A 22,800-nucleotide genomic window follows, 5' to 3' on the forward strand; every position below is an offset into this window, starting at 1 on the left:
CCTGCTCAGCCTGGAGAAGAGAAGGCTGAGAGGGGACCTGATCAGTGTCTACAAGTACCTCAAGGGAGGCAGTGAGGAGGATGGTGCTGGCCTCTTTTCAGTGGTGGCCACCGACAGAACTAGAGGTAATGGCCACAAACTGAAGCACCAAAAGTTCCACAGGAACTCGAGGAAAAACTTCTTAATAGTGAGGGTGACAGAGCACTGGAACAGGCTGCCCAGAGAGGTTGTGGAGTCTCCTTCTCTGGAGATCTTCAAAACCCGCTTGGATGCAGTCCTGTGCCACGTGCTCTAGGTGACCCTGTGTGTGCAGGGGGGTTGGACTAGATGACCTCTAGAGGTCCCTTCCAACCTTAAGCATTCTATGATTCTATGGCCACACAGATAGCTGGGCTGTTGCACCTGAAGAGACAGGAGAGAATGGGGCCAGCATGTAAGCCAATTCTGCTGACAAAAAAAAAAAAAAAAGTCACCTGATCTATGTAAATATATTTACAAGAAACACTTGCAGACATTGGCAGGCCTTTAAAAATGAAGTTACTGATATTGAAAAGCTATGCACAGCAATGCCCTTCAAAATTTACTTCAAAACATGTACCTTTTTGTAGAATTGTATCACAATATTAGCTGCAAGTGCCACTTAAGTTTTCATTATTTGCACACCTGTTTGGTGCCATAAAATTGGTGTATGGGAACAGTGCCTCCATTTATGTCTTGACTACTCTAATTCCCGTTCTTCTGTCTCCTGCACATTATGCAACATGTGCACAACTCAAAGCACTTTTGTCTGTACCTTTAGGAGGACCATTTCAATTCAGAACTTCTAAATGCACTCTGTCAGCTCAGTCCACTGCAGACTTTAAATTCATCAAGAAAACTATATTAGGAATTTATTATTCAGCGATTTTTGTTTCTTTGTGAAATTAGGCATGTTTATTAGTACATACTGAACAGTTATTTGAAAGCAGAATTATTCACTTAAGAAGTATTAGCAAGTCCAAATCATCTTTTGATCTGATGACAACATATGCAGGATCCTATCTGTCAGGACCTTATTATGAAACAGTAATTTTTTAAAAAATCCATATAAATAAAGGCTCATATTTACTGTTTGGATTCCACATGTCACCTTTTATAAACGGTTTCACAAGAGGTAAAGACTTTCTATATAATTTCTTAATCTTTAAAAATAGTTTACAATTCATTTCATACTGTCTTCATTTCTTCTTTTCTCACTATTATTTCCATCTATGCCAGTGGCTTAAAGAGAACAGATAAACCTAGCTTCTTCCAAGACTTGAAATTTCCCATTTTAAGATCTTTAAAAGGTCACTTACATTTTGCAGCAGTAAATATTTACTATGCAACTCACTATTAGTGTAATCAATCTAGCTTTGCAATGATTAAAGCAAACACTACTCACTTGCTATTTACACTGGACACAAATTTACACTGGACACAGAATCTTCATATCTAGGTACAAGACTTGCTTCACGATGTAGCAATAAAATTCTCTACTGTTTGATTTGCTAAGTACAGTAAAAGCCATATACATATATGTATGTATGCCAGCTTAAATTTCAACAAAAAAGCACAAAACAGCTTATCTTTTTTATGAACTTCTTGTGTACTCTCTCATAGTGTGACAACTTCCACATTAAAAAATAATAAAAACCCCAAATCAAAAGCAGTAATAAAGGCATTTATAAAGTTAATTTAGAGCAGGAGCTGGTTACACCAATGCTTCAGGGTCTTTATTATCTGCCACTATTTTCCTTTAAGTGCGAAGAGAACAATTTTAAACCCATATAGCTTTAAATGGTTTGTAACCTAGCTACCCGAAAGATTACTGCTTTTTACAAACAGCTACAGTTAAGACAAACAGATTTCTTAAGCCAGAGACCCATCATTTAGGATGGAAAGAGGTCACAGGCAGGACACACCCTATTAGATTATCTCCTACTTTAGAAATTCATCATTCCTAGTGGCTATATGGAAATCATTATTAGGATTTTCTGTAGACATCAATTTAAGAAGCCTTTGCTTAATGGCTGCCAGGTGATATCAAGTCTGCTAAAACAATGTTTATTAATTCAAATCAGATTTTTTTTTAAATATATCTAACCAAGTCATATTAGTAACTTTTTTTTTAGGATCTACTTATATGTAAATCATCTTAACAGCTCTGAAGAAATTCTTTTTTTCAGAAAAGGACTTCCTGAGAGACATGTGAATAGAAGTCATTTCTGCATTGCTTTAAACATAGCAAGATTAATAACTGAAATATTTCCTAAACATCAGTTTAATAATGTCCTCCTCTCCTGCAAGCATGTTCATAACTGAAGTCTGACAAATAATTTCAGTGTCCCCACAAAGGCCATGGCTGTGAAGGAAGCAGCCAACACTCAAAATAGCAGCATCCAGTTCCAAAACAATCTTCAAATCTCAGGGGATATACCTTGGACAAGAAGAGGTCTTTGCAGTGAGGGGATTGCAAATATTAAGGTCATTAAGGTCACAATTATCTCAAAACAGGATAGGAAACCATATTTTGGCTATATGCTGCACTAATTTGAAGATAAATTATTTCAAGAATAGCTTATTAGGAACTAAAAACCTGCCCTCAATTTAACTTTGATATAGCTGTCCCTGTGATAAAAGACACAGATTAGCAACAGCTGCTTTAAGTCTTCTCATAAGTAAATTTGGGAGGCCTGACCAGAATGAGAATAGGTCAGAGTACAGACAGTACTTCATTTTCAGTCTTGGTTTCAACCTAAGATTTGCCTTGCTGCTGGATGCATCATCTGTTTAAAGCAGCTGAGATATGGCATATTCTCTGAAGCTTAACCTCCTAGAAGGACATTGCTTAATGCTTTTTTTCAGATTGTTAATAATATCTATAATTAGATTTGCCCACTGGTAAGTTGATGGGGTTTCCAATGAAAAACTACTTTCCCTTAGCTAGCAGTAAACTAACATAGGGATGAACTATAACAAAAGCTTCTGAAGCTGCTGAACCCCTGATTTTAGTACTATGGTTCTGGAATTAAGTCTTACACACGCAGGCAACTTGCATTTTAAAGCATCAGGGACAGAACGCTCCAACTTCTCATCAGGAGAAGCCTCTGCTGATTCCAACTACCTCATCCATCTTCTGAGATGCTTGTTAAACTTTCAGACACTTAAACATCGAGAAACTGGCAGGACTGGCATCACTAAAGGTGGCTCTTTCATTGTGAGAGTCAACCTCAACTGTGCACTATTCAGAAATCAAATACTTTGAAATAGTCCGAAATAGTCCAAAATAGATAAATACATCACAATCTATATAAATGTGAAATCATTCTTTTACATTTGCTGAGAACATTGTTTGAAATTCAAAGAAAAAACAATGAAAAAAGTTTTCTGCAGTTTCCTACACCAATCGTCTTTAAAGTAGGGTCTTGTATAGACCCACACTTGACAACTCACAACATATCATTTTACTTTCCAAGGGGTCTCCTGCCAATAATATTTGAAATGCTAAAATAACTTAAAAAAAATGAAAATGTACTTTCATTCCATTGCCTTCTCATTTGTAAGTCTATATAAAAGTTCTACTATTCCTCAAAAAGGTAAGTTACATGGTATCTTTAATGATTTCCTGCAGCGCTAATGGTCAGCAATATTTATGCAAGAATGAAATGCATTAGTCACATGCACTTTTGTATAACAAAAAACAGAAAACACAAAAGAGACAAAACCCTGGAAGATTATTCTTTAAATGACTTCACATACAATCTACAGTCTTAATTAAAAATAAATAAATAAAACAGAAAACAAAGAAAAAACTCCAAATCCCAAAACCAATATGCCATCACCTAAATATGTAGCTGTTTCACCACAGAACTAGCAAAGCTTCATTGCTTGATTGGATTTTTACTTTGAATAGTTCCTGCACAGCTTTTGTATTCAACAAGCGTGGTAAACAAGCAATTTTGCTTAGAAATCTAAATAGTGCCTACTAGCCCTCAACATGCTTCAGACTTGCTCAGCAGAGCCCGTTCCCAAAGCACCCTGGCTGCGGACACCTTCCAAGCCCTCCTACCTGCGACTCCTCAGGGCTGCTGTGACTGTCAGCTTACACACTGCTTCAGATGTACGAATCCGCTGCTTTAGCCAATTTCTGATTTTACTGTGCAAATAACGCAGATTCCAAAATAAAAATCAACAAGCCGGCAATCACAGTAGCTTTGCTCTTCACTTGCAAAGAACTTTGAAATGCTTTCTTGCCATAAATCTCCTGCAACATTTAGTCCGTCAAAAAAATCTGACTAATCAAAAGCACTTGTCTGCAAACAAAAGCATTTTTTAGAATGGAAAACCAGAAACACTGTCAATAAAAACTTTATTAAAAGTTATAATTGGGTAAACCGTTCTGGAATTGTACTCAGTATTTTGGAAACAGTGACCAAATACACAAATCAATATGACACAATTAGTCTACCTTCCCATCTGCATCATAACTACATTTATTTTTCACTTGTAGCTGTTTATATTTACTAACTGAGAATGAATCCAAAACATCACCAAGAACTGACCTACACTTAATTAATTCCTCATTATTATAGTTTTAATCTGAAATCTGGATACTCTGTAACATACCTATTGACTCAAATATAATTGTCTGAATATTACTTTCTGGTTAATATCTGCAGTTTTTATTTCAGCATGACCTAGCTGAAATCACTCCATAGCTATTTCAAAATACTTAGATAACTGCTACTGTTACAAAAATGTCAAAACAACTTACATATCTTTCACATTGTAAGGCAGAATAAATACAAGTTGACACAACAAGAGTTATTGTATTTAAAATGACATTGTAATTTACAGTTTCCAGAGGATAAGGGATAAATGCATGTTTTTTGGTTTCTTTTGAAAATTTAAATAACCAGGAGGTAAACTAGCCAATCAACAACTGAATATAGGAAAATAAGATTATGTTTATGACTGGTATTACACCTTAGCTTATTCTATAATTTTCCCTGATCATATAATATTAAGTATATTCTCCAGTTATGCCTGTAAAACAAATTAGGTTCAATTTCATTGACAAAATTCTCATTATAGTTTTGAATTTAGCTATTCATGGCATTGACCAACACTTAAAGCATGCAACTTCTAAAATATTGCTTTTGTCTATGCCATAGATAGAGAAAAAATGTTAAAAATTGTTAAAAATAAATTGTAAAATTTTGGAAAAATTAAAGCATCCACACTTCTCAAGATTAAATATAACTAACATCTGCTACAGAAACTGCTTGGTACTTGGTACAGTTTTTCTACAGTCCCTACTATTCCTACTCAACTTTGAAATTTTATTTAATTACAACTCCAAGGGGTGCTTTAACAATCATTAGAGAAAAGCAATATGTTATTTAAAAGAACACTTACGTTCTTTTACATTTCAACCACTGTTCATTCATCTTATGATACACATAAGAGGTAAGGCAATACCTGCACTTAATGCCCCTGGTTCTACAAAAACATTTACCAAATGCTCATATTGCTCAACACACACGGTAAAAATATTAAAAATGCTCTTTTTGAAATGAAAATGGTCCTATGATGATTCAAGCATTTTATTTTCATTTCACATTTCACTAGTGAGAACAGAGGCATGGCAAAACATTTAAGAAAGAACCCTCTCCCCCCCACACACATACCCCCTCTATTTTATCATCTTCAAAATTCATGGAGTTCCTACTTTGCAAGTGCAAAGTAGGTTCGCTTGCAAAGGTTCCTACTTTGCACTTGCAGCAAAGGACATCATTTTTCCAGGAACAAAATACCCGCGGTAGTATTTGACGGTCTCCTTCAGCTAATCAAAATACTTTTTTTGTAATTTAGTTTTTTTATTTTATTAAATAAGTTCAGTACAGACATACACCAAGCTCTTGGTTTGATTCCTTCCCTCCCTCCTGCTTCCCCTCTCCAAAACGTACATAAGCTGTGCACATTTATCAAAATTATTGGATTCAATATTTCATGTAGACTCAAAAGAGTAAGACTTGTTCATCATAAAAATAAACCAAAAGTTTTTTTTAAAAAAAAACATGCAGTAGAAGCATATTCAAATTTCTATTATGTAAACATGTAAGGATCTTTTCCTCTACTAAGATATCAAACAATTGGTAATGATGATCATCACTTTTGTTATTAAGAGTGTCAAGGTTTAATATCCGAGCCTAGAAAGGGATAAAGAGAAAATGAGAGTCCTTTCAATAAAAGAAATGCTTGCTCTTAAATTGCAAAGCATTCAGTATGAACTCCCAAACCCATCTGCATGGCCATAGCTGCAAAATGGAGATACTGTATCTATCTGCTGTATTGCAAAATAACTGGTGTATTTCGCATGGCATACAGAGAGTGTCCTCTACATTTGCTATTCCTGTGAAACCAGAGAGGAACACTTCTGAAGTAAAATTTCTAACTGAAGTCTTGAGTTAACTTTAAACACAATTTGGTCATTTTAAAAAGGAAAAAGACAATGAACAAAAAAAACATATCATTTGATTTGTAAATGGAACTTCAAACTGTAGTATTCTTCAGAAAGACTGTATTTGAGATAAAAAGAACCACATCTAAGATTAAAAAAAACAACAAAAAAATCAAAAAACACACACAAAAAAAAAACAAAACAAAAAACACACACCAAAGGAACAAACACAGGGCAAGATGTTGAAATGGTTTTGACTACACTGTAATGAAAAACACCATTCACAAGACAAACAGGAGATTTCACAGTCTTTAACATGAGGAGTCATTTAAATAACCTTTACATATGAACAGAATGACACAACAAACTATACGCCAGCATAAAAAAATAATTTCTTCCAACTTCAAAAGAATGAGTTTCTCAAGTCAGTAACCTTCAACGTTTCCTCAAAGATATAAGCAACATATTAGAAATGTATGTAAGAAGAATTTTTCAGAAAACTAAGAGCACAAGGTATACTGAATGGAAAAAATGTTTATAACTATGTGATACTTGCAAATTAGACAAAGACATCACACATTAAAAGAAGAAAGTGAGAACAGAATAACAGCTTCAGAACAAGAATTGCAACTTTGCCCTCACACCAGTACACAGCAACTAAGAAAAAAGCTTTTACATAAAAGGCTACTCATGGAAAGAATAATGGGATAGTGCAAGATCAAAACTAATAGCAAATAAAAACAATCAAAACAAAAAACACTCCAAACAGCTTTTGATGAGTAGTTAAAAACATCTCTCTCCCTTAAGCAAAATACGGTGAAAGCAAGAAGAACTGTGTTTACTGGTGTGTTTTTCAGGACACCCAACTGCATAGAGAGCACACTGCACCGCCAGGTCTTAGGGGCAGGGGCTGCACTCGGGCTATGCACTTTCAGAGAACGTTAACTGAGGCTGTGCCTCAACTAGGATGTCAAGGAAAAGTCATAGTGGGTCAGCAGTGTGCAGAGAGTAAATATAAACAAGCAAGATGCTGCCAGGTCAACATACCTCTTGTACGGAGCGAGCTGCTGGCTTGTCTTGATGATTGGCCAGTATTAAAAATGGCAAAGTACATAACTGTGGGTGCTGGAGAGCAGAATGCAGTTCATTCCTAGCAGTTTCTAGATCATCTTCAGAGGAGGCACTGTCTAATACGAATATTACTCCTTGGGATCCTTGGTAGTAACGACTCCAGTATTTCCTGATGTTGTCAGCCCCTTTCAAGACAATAATAAAAACTAATCAAAACAAGCATAATTAAACAGATTTAAGCAGACTTAAGACAGAATTAAATAGACCCTCTTGCTTGGCACAATCAAAAAAAGGATTTTTTCGTTCCTTAATATACATTATTGAAAGAGTAAAAGGAAAATAATCAATTCTGGCACATACAGACATATAAAACCAACATTTTGGTAAGGGAAGAGTCTGATTGACAGTTACTCATCTCTGAAAGCTTCTGCTCCATTAAAGAGCACTGGGGAAATATTATGCTTCTAGTGTTATGTAGCCTAATTCTGTATCTTCTTACAGAAATATCCTGTTATTAATATATGTCATCCTTTGCCCACTCTCTTTTCCCTAGCCCTACAGCTCATTGCTGTAACTTGCCATTTCCATCATGTTGTTCCTTTCTGACCATGATCAGGTCTTTCAGTTCACCTCCAAAACACTACACAAAACACTCCATCATTGGAGAAAAGTATCAAAAATTCTACTCAAGCTGTAAATGCACATTTAACGAGGAGAACTGGGATGTGAGGTGAACAAGGAGATGCAGTGATAACTTGCATAGACACGGCAACTAATTTTGCTCTGGCAACCATGCTAAAGATTCTGGAAAAGTCCAACAGAGCAGACACATCAGTGACTGCACAGGTTTATGCATCACAGTGATATTTAGGACACAGTTCAGCAGCACTCAGCCAACTCAACACAAGCCAAGCAATAAGGTTATTGATGGAAAGCTTTGTCTCCTCTGGAGAGCAGCATATGTTAAAACACTGAGTTAGAAAAAAAAATCCTACTTGACAGCTGTCAAACTACAGTATGATTTGGCTATTCTTTGTCTGAAAATGGTACTACACTCATGGGGACTAACATTAAAAAGTGAACAGCAGCAGCAAAACTCTAGCATAGGAAGTGATGTTTCTGTAATAAAGATAGTGATTTAAAAAAATGTGCTAAAAGTATCTTTTACATGTACTATTCTTATTTTGAGAAGGGGAGAAGTGAGACTAATGTAGACGCAGATACAAAGTACTGAAAATAAGTAAACTCCGTTTTTTAGTGAAAAAACAACTACCCACAAAAGCTCTGACCATGAGGCAGGCATGAAATGAGAATTTAATGCAACATGATTACAATATCATTGATAGAGTATTTAAAATATTAACTTAATTTGTGCATTGCGCAACAAAAAAAGGGACAGCCATTAAACAAAAGTAAGAAAATCTGTATTTGAGATAGAATTCATACCATATAATGTAAGCATCCAACTCAGAGTACTCACTCCATGGAGTTTCTTCTGTATACTAACTACAGTGAGACCTTACAGATCGAGTTCTTATCTTCTGTACCTAGCACAATTTAGGTGGTGAACGGAAGTTGTGAGTGTTCATTTAAAAATACATTTTCTTACAGAGAATACTAAAGATGGAACTGAATAGTATTTTTCTACAAGTGGCCTAAAAGAGAGTTGTTACTTAAAGGTAGATGATCAGGGCACTTAGACATGACCATGCTTAAACTTTCTACTAATTCAGCCAGACTGATAAAGTAACAATGCAAAAAGAGGTGATTTTATGTATTTTATCATCAGTTTATCAAGTTGAACATTGCTTAAACAGAAAAGGGGTTACAGTGGAACTGAACTGTACGTTGCCATACCACTCAAACTTCTACTAATTCTACTTGTAAAGAACTTCACAGCATCTATTAGATGCCTGTGGAAGAACTGTTTGAAAGTGGGAACTGAGAGGAAAACTAGGGCCTAACAGAAGTTTTGGCATTACAGAAGCTTGCTTGGGGTGATACACAGTTGCCACTTCCAGGATGGTTGGTACGCACGGACTCTGCTCCTCCACGGTTCCCTAGGCAACACAATCTGCCCTCCTCGCAGCTGCAAAGGGGAGTAGCGGAGGCTGGAGCGGAGTGAAGACACCGCAGCCAAACTCTGTTGCACTCCCTGTGCTGGGCCGCTGATAAGCCACACAGTGGCTGTCTAATGGGAGATATACAATAACATGTCCGGTGCTGAGCCAGCAAAGGTGGCAAATCACTCCTTTCGGATGAACTTTGCTTGAACTTTTCTCATTATAAGCTCATTATAATGTCAAAACACACCTCCATCCCAAAAGTTACCCGCCTCCGAGGTACGACCACTCCTCACTGAGCATGCGCTCTAGATTTTCGATTGACTGTACCTTTAAATGAAAGTGAGAAACTTTTTCACCAATCAATAACAATATTAAGTATGACTCTAGTCACTCAAGATCCACCTGAATGTAAAGAAAAGTTTAAAAGGTGAACTAAGGATGAAGAGGAGGAGGGAAGATTCCATCGTAAATTTTGGATCAGTCAATGTGCTGATCCCTCTTTCCTCCCCTCGGGTTGGGACGCTGCCTGAGGAGACTCGAGACTGAGAGCCCTCTCCCATCTTCTGGGGTGAGTGATGATTGCACATTTGTACATCAGAGCTAGCTAAAAACCCCACGCTCTAGTAGAGAATTTCCTGTACTGACATCCGAAACCTGCTTTGTAAATGTTGCATTTGAATAAATCATACTGTTTGTGAACTCGGCTACTTGTTTGGGGGGAGGCGATCGGACCTACAGTTGACGGACTGTTCGTGAATCCGATGATACTGCCAGAGTCGAACTTATAGTTGATCACACTTTGGGAACTCGATTCGCTCCTAGGAAGGCGATCGGACCTACGGTCCACAGACTGTTTGTGAATCTGATACTGATTTGATATCTCCTTCCCCCCTCCACCACCACTATGGCTTTCAAACTGCAACATTTCAGCCAGACTGATAAAGTAACAATGCAAAAAGAGGTGATTTTATTTATTTTATCATCAGTTTATCAAGTTGAACATTACTTAAACAGAAAAGGGGTTACAGTGGAACTGAACTGTACATTGACATACCACCAAAACTTCTACTAATTCTACTTGTAAAGAACTTCATAGCATCTATTAGATGCCCTATTCTTTCCAGCTCTATGTCAGTCTCAATATAACAAGTTGCTATAGGAATTTTCAGCTGCCTACAGATATTATTTGCATGGCCATACACAACAATATCACAGCCACAGAATCCAAGTTATGACATTACTTCAGCACTGGTAGAGAATCCTTCTTCATTTACAGAAAAGCTAACACCACAATCAATTCTCTGAAAGTCTTTTCTTCTTTGCTAGCAATACAACATCCATCTTACCTACTTGAAGCTCCAGCCAGCTACTTTTCAACCATATGTTCTTGCTTGAGCCTCAGAAATCTTATCTCTGTAACAATACCGATGATTTCTAAGAGAAAAACTGTCTGAACTGTAGAGTGCTTGACCTCTTCTGTCCAGGTACCCAGGACAAGGCAGCACAGGATCCTTAAATGAGACACTGGAGCCAGGAAAGCAGCGTGTTCAATTTTTGAGCCTATGGTCTTTTTGGTTATTACAACCTGTGGTTTAAGAATAAAAAACTTGGACTAAGCAGACAAGAAAGAAGATTGGGAATGTCTGTACCTCAGGGTGCCATTTTAACTCATGTTTCTGGCAAATGCACTTGAAAAAGAATTCCTGGCATCAATAAGCTATCGACAAGTGGAAATCACAATTTCTACAAGACAAATAATCTTACATTCTTTGGGCTTAACTCTTTATACAGGGAACATAATCCAACCCCAACTTCTTTCTCCAAGGCATTACGTAGTACGTGTTAGTGCTACTCAGGACAACGGCCTGTGAATAACGATCCAGCAGTTGAACTTCTTGACAGGACAAATGCAGTCTTACAGAACAAAAAGTTGTTTTCAAAGGTGTACTTTAGCACAAACTATCCCATGAATTAATGGGTTCCCCTTTTCCAAAGATTTTTAAGATAAATAATTTGAAAGTATGAGTCTTCTACCAATCCTGATTCCACATGTGCCTATGAGCCAGCAACTTAGTTGGTACCCAAAAAGTCCTATCAAAAAATATTAATATACACTATAAGCATTTAGTTTTGTCAGCCTAATGCATGACTCTAATAACTTTGCAGGTTCATTTCTATTTTCAGTTTTGATCTAATTTGCGCATAAACTAAATTACAAAGTTTGTGCAAAAACTCAAAAACATCACAAAAGCTTGACAACAATTCACATGAGATTTAAGGAATGTGGTATGTGGAAGGTTTGCTAAAATATGGCATTTAATATAATAGTTTTCTCAGAGACAAGCAAGAGGCATGACTCATGCCCAGGCATACAATTTGTTTCCCTCATCTATGAAATCATGAGTGCCAAAACTCCTGTGATGTGATTAGAACATTCTATTTACATATAAATTTAAATGAAACACAGTCCTGCTACTTATAGAGAAGCAAAGATAGTATTTAGTCAAACACATTTGAATTACTTTATAAAAGGAGAAGAAATAACCTTTATTCTAAGAAAGAAACTAAAGGGGTAGTATAATTCAAAAGGATACTTATTCAGCATTATTATGAGACAGGAATCTGTCAACTAATTGTTCAAAATTAACAAAAATCCATTTTCATATTTAATTTTGGAAATATCAAATTAATATTTTTTGTTAACCAAGAGTACAGTGTGTCCATATTCACCACAGTTTATGATTTTTTTAATCACTGCCAATAGTATCCTTTCAAATATCACTTGAAAGCTAGAGGGAAGAGTTTATGTAAATTATGTGTCGTTTAATACGTATCCAAAACAGGTTGCACAATTGTTCACTCCAATAAATATTATATGAAACGCACAGCTGCAAATCTTCCTTTTAACTATTAAGCTTCTCTCTAAATCTTCATTCAGGGCTGTTTTTTTCTTCCTTTTCAATAATTCCAGCAGAACCAAGCATAGCATTACAGAAAAATTTCATTTGATATGACTTTAAAGATGTCCAATTTGTTACTTGTCACACTTAAATCTCTATCAGGAGGACAAAGAATGTCACACACCTCCTGCTTCAAGATAGTCTAGCCTGTGTATGCTCTTATTCACCTCAAAATAGTCTGAAGGATTCACATCACAGCTGTGGAGAAGTTATGTTTCCAATCCAGGGAAGACCTTTATTTTTTTTCCTCCACATCAAAAACACTTAACCTGGGGCCACAATAGAAAGCAAGTTGCAACCAGTTTTGCTACAATGTCAAATATAGTGTCAAGTCACATGAGATAAGTACACCTACCTATTTTGAAGGCTAGGTAGTTGATAAAAAGTTATACTGCTAATTTTCCTGAACTGCTATTAAATAGAACATTTCTAATTAGCAAAACCAGGAAAAGATGACAAAGAACATGTCAATGGTGCCACAAAATCTTTTTGCCTTTAAGGGTAGCTCATATGCAAGGAAGGAGGAATGGCAAAGTAAGGAAAAAAATGTAAATATAAATCAAGCTTAGGAATTAGTTTTGAAATAACTGTTGCTAAGGTAGGATTTATTAACATGTAGCCCATCATTGCTTCACAAGACAAACTGAGATGTCTCTTACGTGACCAGAAGATGCTTGACATATTACACACATTAAGAGATCTGTCTGTTCCTTATCTAGCTTGATCATACTCACCATTTAGATTTCCCAGAAGGAAGAAGCAGAAGAAAAACAGCCTTCGGATTTGTTTTATTTTTAAACTCAAAGTATTCTTCAACCTCATTTGTAACAAAAAGAATTAAAGTTAAAGAAGTTATTAATCCTAAAATGTAACTGGTTTTTGTATGTACATGTCCATATCCTCAACATATCCACATTCACAGCCACATCCACACACAAAAGTATAGGTGTTTCCTGTGGGTGTAATGTCAGTCACACATCAATGGCTACTTTGCATCAATACTGCTTATCTAGAAAATAAGCAGCAATATTGATGCTAAAGCAAAGCCTTTGTAAAAATTCAAAAGTTTCAAGCCTGGTATTTCTAGATCCACAGATCACTGTCACTGTTTTCCCTAGTGTTTCAGTCAGAAGCGCGAGAGAAACGCATTGGCTTTTTTTTTTTCTCTCCCCTCCCTGAAGAGAACTCTGATTACTAGAACAGTTGTACTCACTGCAGTAATTCAATGACATTCTGAAAAAAATAGCAAAAGATACAACCTGTGTATTCCAAATATACAAAAATAAATATATATATATAATTTATTGTGTTTGTTTACATTTTCAGTACTAAATTGCCATTTCTGAAAACTAGATCTGTCATCGCTTGCCTACCTTCCATTTTGTCCCAAGGTGATTAATCTGGCATGTATATTTTACTGTCATCCTAAAAGAAACATGCACTGTAAAACAAATATCTCCTGTTCAGGAGAAACTTATATCTTTATCTTTCTTTTAAAATCATCTATGATTGCCATGCAATACGCTAACATTTTCAAACCCTGAACTCTGAAGTGTCAATAGCTTGCAGCTGGTGGAACATCACACTGGACTCGATTTCATGCACAGCAGCAAAGACTGCTACTAGCACCCAGGTTCTAGTAGGTACCTGGGTAGCTTAGAGGTACCTTTAGCTAGAATCACACCTTTGGCTACAATATCACATGGAAAGGTCTTTATTCATCTCTCTCTACCACACTAGTAGAAATATGCAGAAAGAAATTCCCCTATCCCAGGTGTGTATTTCTGTCTACTTGTCCCTTCTGCTGAAAGGCTCACAAAAACTTGAATCAGTTTTTGCCTTTCAAAGCATCAAAGCCTCCTCTGACTAAAATAAAGGGAGGAAGAAAAAAAAATCTAGGCTACTATACTTCATCTTTGTCTGGAGAAAAGAGCCTGAAGAAAAACTAGTTTTAAGATTTGTTGGAAACCAGTTTGCTAAAAACACTGCACTTTTACCACCAAAAAAAAAAAAAAAAAAAAAAACCACAAGCAGGATGGCTTTTTTTTTTTATCAGATATGCAATGGGTTGTCACACAGCAAAAGACTAATGATGGAAAAGAAGGAGGTTTCTGAAGAACACAGCAAAAATTGTTAAATGCTTATTTGAATTTCATCGGGACTCAAGTTCATATGATCAGGAAAGATGAGAAAGTGATCCCTCTTATCTATGAGATGAGGAAACCATGTGGAAGAGCCAGGGCCTAGATACCATTTGAACAGAATGCTGAGTATGACTGATAGCAAACAGATCTCTAATACTTTTGGAAGCTGAATGTCTCTGTGCGCATCAGCTTGTATAGTTCATCAGGGTCATCTAAAATTTCATCTGTTAAGATGTTACATAAGCTGCTAGATGCAGACATGTGTCAGATGACATTACATGCACTCACTCCATGACCAGATTTTGTAGAGGTGCCAATTGCCTTTTAGAAAAATGCAGTAAGGAAATTTTATTGCTTTATTTTAGTATGCCCCTGTACGGATGGATTTAGGCTGGTATTTACGTGTGGGATCCATTTTCCGATGACTAAACAGATGAGATTGTTAGCTGCTCTGACAAGCTATGTTGTTGGAAGGTTGTTCAGTACTTCCTCCTTTCCTATAGGACACGGAGGAAGGGTGGTTTTCCCATAAACAATTTAATCATTAAATTCTAATTCATAAGCCAACATAACTTTCTTCCTCCTTCCTCATTTTTTTTCTGAAGGTAGATGCTACCTGACATCTGTTGAAGTTTTCCCCAGGGGTTCATATTTTCCATTCAATTTTGCTTGCATGACAATGCGAATCTCTTACACTTTAGTCTTTTGTTCTTTACTTCCAAATTAAGACAAAATACACATGCTATATTTAACCAGGTCCATTTAAAGTTATTTGCTCTGGAATTTTCACCTAGACAGTTAGCTTAGACAGCTTAAGAGCATTTACTATGCTGGCCATGAATCTTAAGGATAAGCAGGAGTGGAGAGGACAATATTTTTAGCTCTCTCTTCCTAGGAATGCTCAACTGAATAGAAATGAGGTTATTCCAGATATTAACCACTCTGTTCTCACTAAGTGGTTAATATATTTTGTCTTAAAAGAAATTTAAAGGATGACTAGACAACATGTTGATTCTCTCTGCTTGTGGAAAAGGTCTTTGTCAGATTTTAAAAAATCTTGAATATATAACAATGTATAGGACAGAGAAAGTTACTAAATGCTATAACAGGTTAATATTTTTAAACTTGGTAAGGTAAAACAGAGCTAGCCACATCTAAACTCATGCCAACAGGCATCTCAACAGTAGTTTCTAAGCTTTTATTAACAATGTGGCATATTTTAAATAATTTATTCTGCCTTAAAAAAAACCTATAAATTATTAGATCTGTAATCTTGATTTAAACCTGAATACGTATTCACATTACAACAGACACTATTACTTAGCGTTCCATTGACCACACTGCAACAGCAAATGGCAGAATAAACCTACTGATAAATGACAGCTTCAGGTTTTGTGTCTCCAGGTTGGAAGAGACCCTTTTAATAATCAAAGGAAAAGCTTCACCTTGTCATTGCCCCTGCATTATCTGTCTTGAGATTAGACTTCAGCATGCAGTACCACAAGCCTCTTTCAGCAAAAACCTATTAAACACTTTCAAACATTAAATGTTAACATCTACTTCATTTTTCCAGTCTTTCCCCACTTTCTCTTACATTCATTACCCACAATTACAACCCTATTTCCTAGAGATTGCTGTACTGTAACAGGAAACAATTCGGTCTATTTTCTTCCTCTATGATTACTAAATTAGAGTAATACAGAAATATTTCAATCTATGCTGATAAGAATACACTTTGAAAGCAAGAGGGCTAAGGCATGACACATTCTCACAATAATCTAAATCACATATTTTCTTTTGTAAAAAAACAGTATTTTTTTCATTTGTCTGATAGGAGGAAAGAATTAGTGATATAGCAAAATAGAAACTTGGAGAATGGGAAGTTAAATTTGATCAGTAAATAAAGCAAGTGTTACTTTTCAAGTAACTCAAGCCTGTCTATTTTATTTGAAAGCCATATATACATACACACATGCATGCACATTCTCACTGAATCAGGATCTAAGTTTACCTTTTTAAACAAAGCTTTTAACTTTGTGAAATTGGATAAAACAGAAAGCTCATCTTCTTATAAAAGAGATATATTAATCCAATAAAAAGTACTAAGGTATAAGTCACCACAACAACAGGAATTCATTTTTGGTTTTAATATTTTGATAGCATGTACTTGAAAGCAAAATTTTTGCTAAAGAGCACAACAAATTTTATTCCAGTGCCTAGTTAATCCTAAAGACTGATGAAGGGATAATCAGATCAGAAAGAGACAATAGAAAAGTGACTTTTCTATACGCTTAGCAGTGAATTTTTTAATCCCAACAGGAATGCAGAAACAAAGTCCTGGCTTCATTAGCAGCTCCAGAAGGCAAACGGCAAGGATACTACCTCAGCCAAAAAAAAAAAAAAATACTACACAGTATCTGTTTCACATAACTCCTCGGCCACTGAATGTAAGACCTTAAAGGCCTTTTGAATAACAGGTGACAATGAATAGTGATCATTGAAAACAGTGCCTTTCTCTTGCCCTCCAAGTTTCTAAGAAAAAATGCCTGGACAAGATCTCCATAGTAGAGAAAACAAAACTTGGGTAACAAGACTTTAAAAAAATGAAGGAAAAAAAAAAAGGAGTAAGACCAAAACCATAGGTTTCTTCCTGCACATCAAAACCCAAACCCCCAGAATAAAATTTAGCAGTGAAGTAAATAGAAGCATTATTAAATGTCAGATTGATTTCTACTTTTTCAGAGAGCACCAGAGAAACCAGATACACTCCAGAAAGCTCAGACTTTACATTGATCACACACAAACAACTTTTTCAATTAGAAGATTAAGTACTGAACAAGAAGTTAGGAGACTTTTGGAAGTCTGGCATAGCTCTCTTAGATACAAGGAAAAGTCTATCAAAATTAGCATTTTTCTACACTAGCATCTTGTGGGAAAAAAAAATGACACCATCTAAGGATGGACATGGAAACATTCATAGTTAAAGGGAAAAGAAATGAAACAGTCAAGGAAATCAAATTTCCTGGATTCCTCAAGGACATCCTGTCAAATCTTCATTGAGATAAGGTTTTCTCAAGACACACAAAGTAAACTTTATATGATAAGCTTAAGCACAATCTAAGCAGCAGACTTCGCTTACTAAAGCTGCATTTATGTATCCCCATTATACAGTGAGTTGCAGAGATAACAAGATGTGCAAATTGGGCTGCAAATGATTTGTCCTATTTCAAAAAACAAACAAAAATCACAGAAGTGTTTGTTACATACTTAAAACCACCACTACACATGAGCTGTGCTTTATTTACTAGAGAAAACTTCCACTTTCTTTATAGGATACATAAGCAAACAAGCATACACGGGGACCAACAGCAGTAAAGAGGAAATGCTCTCCTTTTAATGTATGTTTATCTGGACGACTCAGATAAGAGTCATCGTAAAACTTTATTTTATAGTGAAGTTTCCTTTGAGAACGAACCTAATGTCTTCCCCGGAGCACCTTAAACAGGTTTAATCCTTCTTTAAAATCTAATGAACATCCTCATGAGTCCTTCTACTGTATTTACGTAGAATGTAAAGAAGATCTACCAAAGTTTTAGTATATAAAGATGATTATACAGACTCCACAACTAGTGCGTTTTCATCCTTTCCTTTTAACAGCTACCTCTTGACTACTTAAGACTCAAGCTCGGAAACTTGCTAATCAGCCTCACAACAAAAAATAAGAAGCAAACCAGCATGTCTGCATGAAGATGATATGTGTAGAGACATTTCGTAGGGCGTTTATGTAGGGATTTTTTGCTTACATAGCTGTTTCTCATTTTGTGTGTGCACATCTTTTACATGAATTTGAAGGAGCCATAGTATTTGGCAGTCAAAGAGCTTATATGAGTAAAGACATATTAAAAAAAAAGAAAGAAAATCCAGCCACATGAAAATTTCCTAAACCAAATAAATACAAGATAATAGTTTTCAATTAACATATAATCGGCCAACACAACCAACTTCCAACTATCCTTGTAATACTTTTAGCAGTGCATCAAAGAGTTTGGTTATGTCAAAAATACTTCTATGCTCAGAGTTTGCTTAACAGTTGTTCCTAAGAAAAAGCTCATATGCACAATAAGTACTGGGAACACTTTCCTGAGCTGCCATATGAACCATACTACAATTATAGCCTCACTGTGCATTTTTGCATGGCCTAACCTCTGCAGTTGAAATAAGATACTCAACAATATCTGCCTTCTACTCCAACTTTGTACATTCATTTTCTCTAAATCAGAATTGTTGCATTTTTCTCAAACTGCCATGCTATTATTTTTAAATAAGGTCAAGCCACCCTGATCCATCATTTTTATATTCTAAACACTAAACAATTTGATAATTTCAGTTTCTTATAATTAAATGAATAAATGATTACGTATAATACCTCCAAGTTCTTTTACATTCAAGATGGCATTCTGGAATGGCACTGCTTTTATGTTAAAACCTAAAAACAGAAATAAAGAATATTAGTATGTTATTTGTTAAAGAGGACATTTGAAATCAGTTGCATACAATCAGAAAAGCCTACCTTGTTCACCAGGATTTTGCATGAGAAAGTGTCAGAATAAATAAGATGGTTAAACTTAGCCACAGAATCACAGAATGCTTAAGGCTGGAAGGGACCTCTAGAGATCACCTAGTCCAACCCCCCTGCTCCAGCAGGGACACCTAGAGCACATGGCACAGGGTGTCATCCAGGCAGATTTGGAAGATCTCCAGAGAAGGAGACTCCACAACCTCTCTGGGCAGCCTGTTCCAGGGCTCTGTCACCCTCACAGGAAAGAAGTTCTTCCTCATATGGAGGTGGAACTTCCTGTGTTTCAACTTACACCCGTTACCCCTCATCCTGTCACTGGCCACCACCAAGAAGAACCTGGCCCCATCCTCCCTACAATCACCCCTCAGGTATTTGAACATGTTGGTCAAGTCTCCTCTCAGCCTTCTCTTCTCCAGACTAAACAGGCCCAGCTCGCTTAGTCTTTCCTCATAAGATAGATGCTCCAGTCCCTTAATCATCTTCATGGCTCTCCACTGAACCCTCTCTAGAAGCTCCATGTCCTTCTTGCACTGGGGAGCCCAGAACTGCCCACAATACTCCAGGTGCGGCCTCACCAGAGCTGAGTAGAGGGGGAGGATCCCCTCCTTCGACCTGCTGGCAACACTCCTCCTGATGCAGGCCAGGATCCCATTGGCCTTCTTGGCCACGAGGGCACATTGCTGACTCATGGTTAACCTGTTGTCAACCAGGACTCCCAAGTCCCTCTCTGCAGAGCTGCTTTCCAGCAGGTCAACCCCTAATCTGTACTGGTGCCTGAGGTTATTCCTCCCCAGGTGCAGGACCCTGCACTTGTCCTTGTTGAACCTCATGAGGTTCCTCTCTGCCCAACTCTCCATCCTGTCCAGGTCTCTCTGAATGGCAGCACAGCCCTCAGGAGTGTTGGCCACTCCTCCCAGTTTGGTGCCATCTGCAAACTTGGTGAGGGTGCACTCTGTGCCCTCATCCAAGTCATTGATGAACAAGTTGAAGAGCACCGGGCCCAGTACTGACCCTTGTGGGACACCACTGGCCTCAGGCCTCCAACCAGACTCGGCCCCATTTATCACCACCCTCTGGGCTCTGCCATCCAGCCAGTCCTCAATCCACCTCACTGTCCACTCGTCCAGTCCACGCTTCCTGAGCTTCCCTATGAGGATGTTATGGGAGACTGTGTCGAAAGCCTTGCTGACGTCAATGCTGACATCATCCACGGCTCTCCCATCGTCCAGCCAGCCAGTCACCGCATCGTAGAAGGCTATCAGGTTCGTCAAACACGACTTTCCCTTGGTGAATCCATGCTGACTACTCTTGATCACCTTCTTTTCCTTGACATGCCTGGAGATGGTCTCTAGGATGAGCTGCTCCATCACCTTTCCAGGGACGGAGGTGAGGCTGACCGGCCTGTAGTTTCCTGGCTCCTCCCTCTTGCCCTTTTTGAAGACTGGAGTGACCTTGGCTTTCTTCCAGTCCTCCGGCACCTCCCCTGCCCTCCATGACCTCTCAAAGATGATGGAGAGTGTCTGAGCAATGACCCCTGCCAGTTCTCTCAGCACTCTTGGGTGCATCCCATCTGGGCCCATAGATTTATGTGTGTCCAGTTTGCCTAAATAATCCCTAACCCAATCCTCCTTGACCATCTGAAAGTCCTCCTCTCTCCTGGTTCTCTCTCTTGTCTCCGGGCTCTGTAGTTCATGGTGACTAGCCTTAGCAGTAAAGACTGAGGCAAAGAAGGCATTTAGTAACTCTGCCTTCTCTGCATCCTCTGCCACCAAGGTACTCTCCCCATTCAGCAGGGGACTAACATTTTCCCTGGTCTTCCTCTTGCTGCTGATGTATTTATATAAGACCTTCCCGTTGTCCCTGACATCTCTCACTAACTCTAATTCCAAATGGGCCTTGGTCTTCCTCGTTGCACCCCTGCATTCTCTGACAATGTTCCTATATTCTTCCCATGTGGTCTGGCCCTTCTTCCACATTACATACATGCTCTTTTTCTCATTAAGTTTATCCAACAGCTCCCTGCCCATCCACGCAGGTCTCCTGCCCTCCTTGCTCGACTTCTTTCTTATACGAATGCACCGATCCTGAGCTTGGAGAAAGTGGTGCTTGAATATCAGCCAACTCTCCTGGACCCCCTTTCCTTCTAGGACCCTTGCCCAGGGGATTCCTCCAAGGAGCTCCCTGAAGAGGTTAAAGTTAGCTCTCTTGAAGGCCAGGGTTGCAATCCTACTTTTTGTCCAGCTTCCTCCTCGCAGGATCGTGAATTCCAACATCTCGTGGTCACTGCAGCCGAGACTGCCCCCAACCTTCACATTTCCCACTAGACCATCTCTGTTGGTTAGTATCAGGTCTAGCAGCGCCCCTCCCCTTGTTGGCTCATCAACCACCTGCATCAAGAAGTTATCTGCAATGTTCTGCAGGAACCTCCTGGACTGTCTGCTCCTAACTGTGTGATTATCCCAGCAGACATCAGGGTGGTTGAAGTCCCCCATAAGGACCAGGGCCTGGGATCGTGAGGCTTCTTGCAGCTGCCTGTAGAAGGCCTCATCCACTTCCTCTCCCTGGTCAGGAGGCCTGTAGTAAACTCCCACGACTGTGTTGCCCCTGTTGTCCTGCCCTTTAATCCTCACCCACAGGCTCTCGACCCGCGCTTCGTCCTCCCCTACGCTGAGCTCCATACATTCCAGTTGCTCTCTCATGTAAAGAGCAACTCTGCCACCTTGCCTTCCTGGCCTGTCCTTCCTGAAAAGCCTAAAGCCATCCATGGCCACGTTCCAGTCATGAGAGCTGTCCCACCATGTCTCAGTAATTGCGATGAGATCATGGTCCTGCAAATGCACACGCATCTCCACTTCCCCTTGTTTATTCCCCATGCTGCTTGCGTTTACATAGAGGCATTTGAGTTGGGCACCCAACGTGCCTCTCTTTCTAGCTGGGGCAGCTGGAACTTGACCATGTGGGCCTTCTCTTATTTTCCCATCTCATCTCTTCAGGCTTAGGGTGCCCTACACAGGCTATGGAGTTAGGCAGCAAAGAGATCAAAGTTAGGCAGTAATAAGAGATCAGATCAGTAAGAACTATGACATTAGCAAAGGCACTTTTAAATAGCTGTAAAATATTATAATCAGCATAAAACTTTAATCCAAGCTATCCACCATTTGGCAGGGATTTTAGTATTAAGTACATCCTTATAAAATCACCTTTTAATGAGTTTGTAACTGAAGTTTAGATTTAACATTACCAGTAATACGAAGTGATCTTTCCACAATTTTTAGGAGACAGGGAAGACACCATACGCTTCTAATTACCACTTTCTTATATATAACATTGCAGTTTTCAGTTGCAATTAGAGTATTAAGTATTTCTATAGATATTAACAACAGAAAGAACTTTCTACATATCTGAGTGGTATGTATAAATAAGGTTACAAGGACTTAGAAGTATCTCAATCCTCTATTATTATTTTATATCTTAAACAAAAAAAATTATAAAACAC

At 37.9% G+C, this 22,800-nt stretch overlaps 1 protein-coding gene across 1 annotated transcript in view; it reads right to left on the reverse strand.

The window, feature by feature from the left end:
* The window catches only part of LOC104577384 (ADP-ribosylation factor-like protein 15), a 239,957-nt gene that overhangs the window by 128,672 nt on the left and 88,485 nt on the right, over nt 1–22,800 (reverse strand). The window contains exons 3-4 of the mRNA XM_088519948.1: nt 19,152–19,211; nt 7,532–7,740 (exon numbers count right to left, since the gene is read on the reverse strand). Coding sequence (XP_088376074.1) covers nt 7,532–7,740; nt 19,152–19,211 — 269 coding nt within the window. The remainder of the gene's footprint in view (nt 1–7,531; nt 7,741–19,151; nt 19,212–22,800) is intronic.

The sequence above is a fragment of the Tinamus guttatus genome, unplaced genomic scaffold (assembly GCF_059628265.1).
Source record: "Tinamus guttatus ecotype Peru unplaced genomic scaffold, ASM5962826v1 Tinamus_guttatus_pri_ptg000077l, whole genome shotgun sequence".
Taxonomy (NCBI): Eukaryota; Metazoa; Chordata; class Aves; order Tinamiformes; family Tinamidae; genus Tinamus; species Tinamus guttatus.